Consider the following 11,309-nt stretch of genomic DNA (forward strand, 5'->3'; position numbering starts at 1 on the left):
AAATATGGGGGGTAATATTCTTTTTTTCATAGATTCTTTGAAAAGAAAAATTTAATTTTAAAATAAGTAAAAAAGTTATGTAATGCAACAGAAATGAGGAAAATTAATAATTAAATGTGAAGATATTGAATCATAATGTAACATAAGTTGCAAAATTTTCAGATTTTATTTAAAGATTTAACAAGTAGTAAGATAGATATTAGGAGCAAGCCTTACGGGTAAAACGGTAGAAATATATTTTTACCGATTTCTTTAAGGTTTTATATAGTGTAACAAAAAAAAAATAAATAAAAATAAAAACAGTAGTTAAAAGAATAGAGGCCTTTGAAATGTGATGATACAAAAACGTAAAAAGATTAGAAGGGTGATTTTTTTTAATGGAGACCATTTGGAAATTGTAACATTAAATCTGGATTTTCACATGTGAAAGATCATGATTGTGAGATATTGATAGTGAATTAGTTCATGGAGGATAGAAAGTAATAGTGAATTAAATTAAAAATTAGTAAGTCACTAAAAATTTAAAAAACATTAGTAGCTAATAAATACAGGGAAAGGTAAAATTGAATTACAATATAAAATAATTTTGAACCAATTACCTCTTTAGGAATATTAGACACAAATACTTTTCTAATAGGAATCCCATCTATTTTTCTTTCAAGTATCATCCTCTTTTCCAATACTTGAGAATCTGAAAACAAAATAACTCTTACAGTGAAAACAAATTAGCTATTTATATACACACAACATTTAGCTGTATATATAATTAAACGTCCTACTGACATAAACAAAAGTGATAAGTAAACATGTACAGCAGGTACATGAACTTGTGAATAAAAATCTACAAGAATGGTAATATTTTTAACTTGACAACTGCTTTAACCATACTGATTCTTTAATTATTCTTTTAGTGTAACAAATTATTAAATCGTTTTTTAGCAACTGATATTTATGATGGCTTTTAGATTTTTCAAATATAACATACATAATAGTAGCACTAGACAAAGTAGCACTAATAAAACTGACCTATGAATTACAGAATTTGATCTAAAAAGTTGTATATAAATATGAAATTTTATAAATCGATTATATAAATTAAATTCAAATTGCAACAGAAAATTTATATTAATTGGCAATGAAGTTGTCAAATTGCATTAACGACTTTTTCAAATATATTTCCAAGTGTAAAATGGTTTCCCTTTATATTAAATGACAACTTTACATTTTGATTGCAACTCGTAAAATGTGGCTCTTTATTTACTTTATCCCACGTAAAATTAGTTTTAGTTGCACTGTAATTTCAACAGCAAGACATCCATCACCATTGGATTGCTAATTTTCTATTTCATATAATTTATTAGAAATTTCACTTTCTGCTGTTATACTGGTAATTAAAATGCCAATATTTACCCATCAATAAAATTGTAGTTGGGTAAATTTTTCGATCGTTACTGTTGTTAGCTTTCAGTCACTGATAATGAAATGTTATATTCAATATCATTTTAATGTAAATTGACATTGACTAAGTTTGCTTTCTTAAATGAGATTCTGTATGGCGAGTGAGGATACAAGTTCAGTGCATCATTATAAGATGGATTACTTCAAATATATTAATTGAGAAATGATCATATCATAGTTAAGATATTTAACACAGTTCATCTTAAAATAACCCTTGAAAGAAAGAAAGAATTATGGTGCTTAACTTTGGCACATCTAAACAAGGGCAGTTGTCCATTAAAAATAAAATGTTTTATTATTGATAAAAGTTTTGTCCACTTTTCATGGCAAGTTTCATCTTATTCAAAAATTTCAATTAGAAAGATTTCTGGCGTCATCTAAATTTTCTTCTCCGATAAATAAGCTATTGGAGGGCTTAACATTTTAATTTTAAACTATGGGTTTTACTGATTTTCAGATTGTTAGGGTTTGTTAGGTAATAGTTATAACAGAGAAATATTTTTTTTTTTATGATGACAGTACTCATACTGCCATAATATAGCAACACCACATGTTTTCTACATTTGTTTGCATACAAAACTAAATCTGTCGGTTTCATATAGTACTTGTGATAGTGAAAAATGTCCCCAACTGAACAACAGACAAATTTTCCATTTTGCTTAAAAAAGTTACTGTCAAGGGACTTTGACGCTGTTGGAATATGCAAATGAGTAGTGAACCAGTAATGAAAAAAACAATACAATTTGAATAAGCATTTTAGTGATAGTTGTGCTGAAGATTATATTGATAGTGGAGCTCTGTCTACCTTGACAGATGAAGAAAATATTGCTAAATTGAGTAACAAAAGAGAATTTGTCAAGAATATTTTCTTGGCAAATTTGAATTTTTCTTCAAATTTGATATTTTCTTGACGTGTCAACAATTGGAAAATCAGTTGAAAGTTACCACAGTATTCATAATTATCTGAACACATACTACATTTGTCAACAATTATTTAAAAGAAAAAGTTCTCAAAGATAAAAAACTCAATTCAGGCTGGCAAGAAACCTTTTAATAACTATGGCTAATTAAGATCAACTTTTAAGAACAGATCATAACATTTGAGACGTGTTTTTTGTACAATCCAGACAAAAAAAAGACGTCGAAGTGAAAATCAACATCATCTCTACAAAGAAAAAGTTATGTTGAACTTTTTGTTGATTCTCTCAGGTTATTTTCACTACAAATTCATTTCTAATGGGCAGACATTAAACAAGAAAAATGTATGTAGATATACATAATCATTTACAAGATGTAGTAAGAAGGAAGTGTCCCGAAAGATAAGAAACAAAGAATTGGATTTTATACATGAAAATGCATTGGCAAGATTGATCATGCTTGTCAGAGATCTTTTTTTTTATTTTATTGTTTACTCCACCTTGAACCTGCTTTAATATGAACACAGCCCAAAGAGAGAATCAGGGGAAAATATTCACCCTTGCACTTAGATAATTTTAATTAACACCATGAACACCTCGTGTCATGCTCGTTCGGTCAGCAGCATAGTCCCCCATTATGTTCTCTGGGAGATAAGCATACCAAATTCTCTTTAGCATGCTTCCCTATACTACGGGAACTGATCACACATGAACACTGTGTATTCTGTGGTATCACAGAAGATCTCAACCTTTGCAATCACAGGTATGTTTAAAATAAGGAACTGGGTCGATTTGTACCCTAGTTCCCTGTCATTTACAGTCCAGCCATCTCAGGAGGTCTGGGATCAGTATGCAAGTCCACTTGCCCTTTGTCCAGTAATCCCATCTCTACTGCTTCCAGTGGACAACTGATGCCTACACATCCACCTTACTCACTGTCTTGTACATCTCCTCCCTCTTCAGAACGAGGAGATCTGAAATGCAAGTCTGGCCATTATGCCAGCAGCATCACAGGAGATGGTCCTGTACCTGCCTCATATCCGAACAGAGAGCCCAGCGCATTTAATCCACAGGCCATCCACCGTACCAACTCAATGAACAAGATTGGTGCTACATTCAACACTTTTGAGAGCACCACCTGAGACAAGATCCTTGTCTTTGATGTGTGGGTGTTGGTTATCTTTCAACTGATGGTGGCTGCCATTCTTTTGAGCTTATCCAACATTTCTCTGATGTCTCTGAAATTTCAACTACAGCAGCATGGTTGCACGCAAAATGAGATTAGAACTCTCTCGAGCTATTTTGACAGAACTGTCGGACTTCATGACGGCAGTTCGGAGGTAGGAAAGACCCTGTCTAACGGTTGTCCACAGGGAAGTCAGTGTACTAGGTCCACTTGTTTGGGTCGCTGAGTTCAAATCTCTCATGTGATTGTAAATGCCCAGTGGCTGTTGCATTGTGGCTTATGCCGATGATGGGCTGCTGCTGGTCAAGGGCAATTTGCATGCCGAGATTGGGCTCAGAGCGACACAAGCATGTAAGGTATTAAGGTTGTGGAGACTTCAGCATAAGATGGTTTTTTTGTGTGGAGAAAACCACTATGATGTTCTTGAAGGGCCGCCTAGCTGCAACCTGTCACCTGCGGGTTGTGATGGATGGCCTTCCAATTAGGTATGTTACTGTTCAGAAGTATCTGGGTTTCATCCTTGATGAGAGGCTTCTCTTCAAGGAGCACCTGTAGTTTGTAGCAAAGAAGGCCATCGATGCTTTCTTTGGCGTCCGTAGTCATCCCTCCTGATTGAGGGTTGAATTACCGTACCATGCGTATTCTTTACAAAGGTGTCTGTGAGGCCATAATGTTGTACCCTGCGCCCGACTGGGCACATCATTTACAATTCCAATGCTGTAGGGGCATTCTTTTGCGAGCCCAGCGTCTTCTATTGTTAGCTGTTGTCGGTGGCTGCAGGACTGTTTCGCGAGAGGCAGTCACTGTAATTGCCAGCATAAAACCCCTAGATATTTTGGCTACAGAGCGTAGCCAGTGGTATATTTCTAAGGAGGGTGTCCTTCTAATGTCAGGGCATATGCGAGAAATTGAAGACCAAGGTTTTGACTCTTGGCAAGCTAGGTGGAATGATTCTTCTATTGGTCAATACACACATGGTATTTTTCCAAATGTTAGGGAGTTGGGTGCGATTAGTTAGGTTTCCCCCAATCAGCATATCACTCAATTTCTTTTCGGACATGGTGCTTTAAGGGATAGTTTGCTAGGTTTGAGTCGGTTGGCTCCAGCTTGTGTCTGGAGTGTAGGGTCGATGTCACGGTGGACCATGTCCTGCATTTCTGTCCACGATATGAAGCTGAGCGTACCAGAGTTATTAGAGAACTTGAGAGGGTAAACTTTGATCTGCAACTCAACTGGAGGACTCTTAGAGACTGGACAATTGTGGCTGGCTTCCTTCGATTCCTCGTCCAACAGAGGGCGGCCGAAGGGATTTAGTAGAGCAGGAACCCAGACAGCTAGTGTCCGCCTGGACAGTCTGATTGACCAAAGGTAGGCACTTTGGCAGCAACCCATGGTTAGTTAGAAACAGGTGACTATGATTGTTGAAGCTGTTAGTGGAACGGCGACTGCATTGCCGATGGGGTATGGGATGCCATGCAGCTGTGAGGTAGTGGCACCTCGACGATAGTTTATACGCTGAATGTCACACGGGACTCTGTAATGGAGCCGAGTGGGAGTAGGAGGTCTGTCCGTCTCTCCCTAGTGGACCAGACCGGAGTTCATAATTTAACCTAAGTCTTGGGTTTGATTAAAGTTTGAGTTCACTAAGGGAACTAGGACTAAATTTTCATTGTTGCGATCAACATGTTTGGTGGTATGTTGTTTTCAATTTGCCTCGAATTAAGAGACATTCATGAAATTGGCTCATAAGTAGAACAAGGCGCAGGGTTCGCGCTTCTGCGAGCTCGGTTAGCTAGTTCAGAGGGATACGATGTAGGACATTCAAGATGTCCAGACGAGGTCTACAGCAAAGGGAGTAAGCTTAGTTATTAACACCAATGCAAATGTCTATTGAGATATTTATAATGGTGGCATCCCAACGAGGCCAGGCTTATTACTATGAGATGTAAAAAGTCAGAGGGCGATAGACAACTTCTGTTAAAGCCCAACAGGGCAAGGAAAGGGGGGTAGTGACCGGAACGTCACTAGGCGGGTGTCTTCCCCTACGGGGTTGGGATGTTTTTCTGAAACGTGGTATTTTATCTACCCATAACTGTACATACTTCATTGCAGGAATAGTTTCGACTACTGTGGTTCTAACTCTAAATGAAATTGGGATCAGCTTACATCTACTCAAGAATACAACCACTTGAGTCTTCTCAGGTGAAAGATGAACCCCAAACTCTCATAGACACAAGATGATATTTATTGCCTCATTCTCCCCAGGGTCCACCACTGCCTGTCACAAGTGCCAAGTTGTTGACAAACCTGGTCACGGCTGCCCTTATGAAAAGTGTGATGATGAATAAGATTTCATTGTATGTGGTATTTCACAGTGTTTTCCCCAACATTGAGTTCAGTGGAACAACACAATTTAAGCTGATCTGTTCAGTGAAACTATCAGTCGTTGACCTTTTTGAGAGGTACATGACACAATTTAACAACTCTGGAGAATCCACCATACTCTCTCCTAACTTTATATACCTGATTTTACATGTTTTCTTGTTTGAAAAATGATGGGGAAAAGATATGAATGTGGATGACCAATTAAATGAAGCAGCTAAGGACAATATTTCAAAATGAGTTTCTGGAATGTTTCCAAAAAATGTTTACAGACATTGGCATAAGCGTATAGTTGCTGAAGGAAATTACTTTGAAAGAAATGAACTAATAACAGATATTGAAAAATAAATTAATTCTGGGAACCTTTTGAACTTACCTTGTAAACTAACACAGGTAAAATAGAATATTTAAAATAACAGTAAGCTTAGCATAAGCCAAACACTGGCAATATTAACACAAATTTAAACAGTAATGTTGTTTTACATTTACCTCCTGCACAATTTTAATTTTAATGCTTGATAAGGCATTAGAATTTAGTTATAAAAAATGCACGGTCCTTCTGCATTGAAGATATCACAATCCAAATAATTCCAATACCTGACCAAAAATTTTTCACCTAATCAATGTTTGATTAGTTTTAAAAGTTCCACCATTAATTTTTATGAAGTCAATCTACCCATGCTAAAATGAAATCTTGGAACCCAAGTTCAACTGCAACTTTTTGGTTTGTATCTTCAGAATTGATCTACTAGGCAACAAATTTTAATTTTAACAGAGCACTAAATTTTTAACCAACCCTTGATCAAACTATATTTATCATATTGTTAAAAAAAAGTTTACAATTTGATTAACGCTTTCAAAATACAATTTAATTATTTTCAACTGAAACATTAAATTTTCAACTGAATGTAGTACACAGAATAAAGTCTCTATACATGGATGTTCTGATTAATTTATTTATCTGCACTACTAGATAAAGACACAGAATCTATTAATTAGTTTGTCAGGGGTAATCTAAGAATTAAGAAACCAATATAAAAAAATTCCTTCACTATTTTAAAAGCTTAGCCCTTCCTGAGTACCATAAGCTATATATTAATTTTACAACCCCCCTTTATATGTTGACTCCTTTGGTAACTTCATGGTATAAGATTAAGAACATATAGATAAAAACATAAAATCTGACTATGAGTGAACAATTTATGACACAGCCACAAATTTCAGGATCTAATTCTTATAAAGCCAAAAGAGCATCATTTTACTGCTGAAAAGATCTGTCTTTTGACAGATGAGCACCCCTCAGCACTACTACTAATTTTCTTTTATAAAAAATTCACAAACTGTGATATTCAAAATTCATTCTACTTTCAGAAAAAACCAACCATAACGAGGGCAGATTCAGGGCCTCCACAGAACTCTACTAGCCCAAGCATCCAAAATTAACACAAAATTGCTGTGTACAGAAAATATAACATTTTTTTTTGAAAGCATTTTTCACACCATTTTCTTTTTTTAATGAGTTCTACTTACGAATACACTAAAAACAATGTGTCCAAGAATCTCTGATTCCCTTGTACCCCACAGACTTCAATCCCTAATCTGTTTAAATATCTGGAAAATTCCATTTCTTCTAGAATGTTCTTTATTTTGAAGAAAGGGTATATAAGCATCAAACTTTGGTGAATTACCATAATTGTTAGTGAATAACTTCTATAATAAGTTGTGACATTTATTATTATCTCCAATTATGTTTTAAATTGAGTGAAGTTCTTGGCCTCTGCCATTTTGGCAAGTCTGATGCCTCTGAAGGCCACAAGTCTTTAATGTTTAATTATGGAAAAGCTTTTTCATTGCCTGTGAAAGAATTATCAGCAATGGACAAAGAACTTTTACAGTGGCAATCTGGAATTACCTTTAACACATTCGCTACTGTTCTGGTCCCCTGTGCTAGGAAAGGTTATTCAATGAAGTGCGATGTTATAATTGCCTGCTTTGATGGTAATGCATTTCCCACCCACAGGGTGCAGAACATACCTTAGCAATAATGCAGCTCCGGTTGCTGGATACATGAATACAGTTGATATTTACGCTATCTATTGAAACAAGTTGTACTTTTCTGCTATGTTTGGTTTACGAATCTCTTTTCTTAGGTTAGTTTTGACATATTTTCACATAATTCATGTCACCGGGGTCTGGAGTAGCACTGCCAATGTATTTATGTTTCCTAATACTTAAGTTTGGAACCGTAGTAATAATTATGGGCGTAATCAGAATCCATTTGTAAATAAATTCACTCTTACCTTTTAATACTTTAATTAAAAGGAATTTCCTTTACTTTTAATAAATAATATTAAAATAGTTTAAATGCAAAATAATATATAAAGTTCAAATTAGTAAATAAGATAAAAGTAAAAATATTAAATTATATTTAGTTTATAATAAATAATCCTATTGTTTATTGTTAATTTAATTTTGTTGCACTCTTCTTTCAATAATTTATTAATTACATTCTAAAAAATTCCCCATTAATAATTAAAAAACAAAATATTGTGCAAAATGTCATTAAAAAAATCAAGTAATATAAGAATTAACGATAGACAGTAGAATTTATTAAGTATCAGAAAATGATTGTGGCCTATTGATATAGATTCTGCTGACCGATCAAAAGCTTTAACAAATTATGACTTCAAGCCAGGTCAAAAATTATGCCCACAATGTAGGCAAGAATTGGCTCAAAGAGAGATTCAGCCAAAGGACGATTAACCTAAATCAGAAACTAGTGATGTGGAAATGCTACAGGCTTCTGCAAGAATGGATGCCTGACTGTCATTACTTGAATCTCTCCTTTGAAGCTTAAATATGTCAGCAAATAGGATTCAAAACGGTACCTGAAGCAGACGTTAAGAAGAGCATACGATCCTATTGCTAATACAGCAGCAGCTGCTACTGCTGGTTTGAGCATTACTGATGTAATGCAAACATTAACGAGTAAGCAGTGTCAAGGATGTAAAGATCCGGATATCCTGATTGAGGGGCTCAATCAAAAGCCAAACTTTTGACCTCAGCTTGGCGACAACAAATTCAGATTTTGACATTAGTGCCCAGTAGCTGGAGTAATGGGAAAACAGCTGCTGAATTTCAGGTTTCAATGTGAATGGTGAAGCAGACCAGGAAGCTCAAATCTGAACTTGGTATATTGATGACACCAGATAAACAAAGGAAAAAAGTTGAAGGATGATATTAGATAATGGGTCCTCAAATTTTTTGAGGATGATGTATTTTGCCAAATCTGTGCAGGAAAGAAAGATTTTTTTGTTTGAATCAACAGTGAAAAAGTCCACACGCAGAAACATCTACTTCTGTGTAATTTAAGAGATTTTCATAGCTTACTGCACACATTAAGGCTATGAAATTGGCTTCTCAAAATTTTGTGAATTTAGGCTAGTGGTACATTACAGTTGGTGCTGCTGGCATACATTCAGTTTGTGTTTGTACCATTCATCAAAATGTTAAGCTCATGATAGCTACAATATCCATCAAGGATGACTACAAGGTATTGATTGAGAAAACTACATGCAGCTTAGAATCTAAGAAGTGCATACAACATTGTGAACAGTGTCCTGGAAAAAGTGGATTGGAGTCCTATTTATAAATGTTTTAGATACTGATACATCTAATCTTTCTTTTTTCTTTCCTGTTTAGTCTCCGATAATTACCTTTCAGATAATACTTCAAAGGATGAATGAGGATGATATGCATGAGTGTAGTCTTGTACAGTCTCAGTTCGGCCATTCCTGAGATGTGTGGTTAATTGAAATCCAACCACCAAAGAACACCGGAATTCAAATCTGTGTAAAAATAACTGACTTAACTAAGACTTGAACGCAGGAACTTTTGACTTCCAAATCAGCTGATTTGGGAAGATGCGTTCACTACTAGACCAAGCCAGTGGGTTTGATACTTCTAATCAAACTAGAAGAAGTCCACCATGATTAAAATAAAAGACTAACGAAAAAATTATAAACTGTTAAGTCAACACTGAGAAAAATAAGTTAATAAAAACACTAATTCTATTATAAGATCACCAAACCTGCACTGGTTAATTTTATAAGCAAAGATATGGTACCAAAAAATTAATTACTTGCTTCGTAACTATTAGAATTATTCTTACAATAAGGTTAGGTGGTAAAAAATCAGTTAGCACCTCAAGTAAAAAAGGTACACACTATTCCAGTACTTAAAATGAAAAATACCACAGAAAAGAACAGACCATATATCTTAAACCTTCATCAAGCAATTAGAAATTCACAAGTAATGTAACATAATACCACAAGTACTAAATTTAACACTGTCAAAATATTTCTTACACTTCTGGTAAATAAAAATTAAACTTAATGCATGTTAATTATGTCTCAAATTTACTAAAAACAAAGAAAAGGTTTGATCTCAACACAAGTAATACAAATCATATCTGATTACAACATATAATTACCAATGATATTATCTGGGACCCATGAAAATATAACATTAAATTTACTGCACATAACAACAGACAAAAAAGTAAAATCTAACGTAATACAAACTAACGAGAATATATAGCTAATCTACTAAGGAAGAAAGGTTAAAATTTGTACTTTAAACATCAATAGACACATAAAACAACAATAAAGATATAAAACTAAAATATTAATATGAAGAATAATTAATATACCTTCATCCCTATCTGAAGGGGTACTTCTGAAACTGTTAAACGAAAAATCGTTATTTTTTCCAATGGAAATTAAATTCAATGATTCGTTCCAATCAGGGTTCCACCATTCATCCATGATTTAATTAGATTAAAACGAAGTAAAATAAGTTTTCAGTCGGTGCAAGTATTAAATCTTTTCCTAATCATATGTTGACAAGTATATCTTCGAAAAGGATAAACAAAACAAATTAAACGACCATTCACTAATAATTCTTATTATATTTAAAAATAATGACGATCTACTAATAACACATGACACCAATTTAACAGATTATGAATTGGTAACAATTTTTATAAGTTACTTAGCACTACAAAATGTCCGGATAACCACCATTCGACTTTCTAAAACACGCTAAGCTAGCAGGATTGCCAACAACGAGTTCCTTCTTGTGTTTCAACAACTACATTCTTCCCGCGAATAGTAATCGACAGATTGTGGTGATATAGTTTCATTATATGAAAAACCAGTTCACGTCGGGGTGATTAGGTTTGTGCGTGACAAAATAAATTGTAAAACAATTATTTCATGTTCAAGAACAGGTTTCTTCTCACCTGAGTTTTATAGGTTACAATAGTTGGAGAATTAAAAGCAAAAGCTTTGTTAAAAAGTAGAATT

The 11,309-nt window shown here is 34.3% G+C and overlaps 1 protein-coding gene across 2 annotated transcripts in view; it reads right to left on the reverse strand.

The window, feature by feature from the left end:
• The window catches only part of LOC142317537 (putative RNA-binding protein EEED8.10), a 102,183-nt gene extending 91,131 nt beyond the window's left edge, over positions 1-11,052 (reverse strand). For both annotated transcript variants that reach the window (XR_012754757.1, XM_075354100.1), the window contains exons 1-2: positions 10,655-11,052; positions 600-691 (exon numbers count right to left, since the gene is read on the reverse strand). Coding sequence is in view for 1 of the 2 variants with exons in the window: in XM_075354100.1 (XP_075210215.1) it covers positions 600-691; positions 10,655-10,769 (207 nt within the window). In the remaining variant the exon portion in view is untranslated. The remainder of the gene's footprint in view (positions 1-599; positions 692-10,654) is intronic.
• Positions 11,053-11,309: the final 257 nt, after the last annotated feature.

The sequence above is a fragment of the Lycorma delicatula genome, chromosome 1 (genome assembly GCF_047948215.1).
Source record: "Lycorma delicatula isolate Av1 chromosome 1, ASM4794821v1, whole genome shotgun sequence".
Taxonomy (NCBI): domain Eukaryota; kingdom Metazoa; phylum Arthropoda; class Insecta; order Hemiptera; family Fulgoridae; genus Lycorma; species Lycorma delicatula.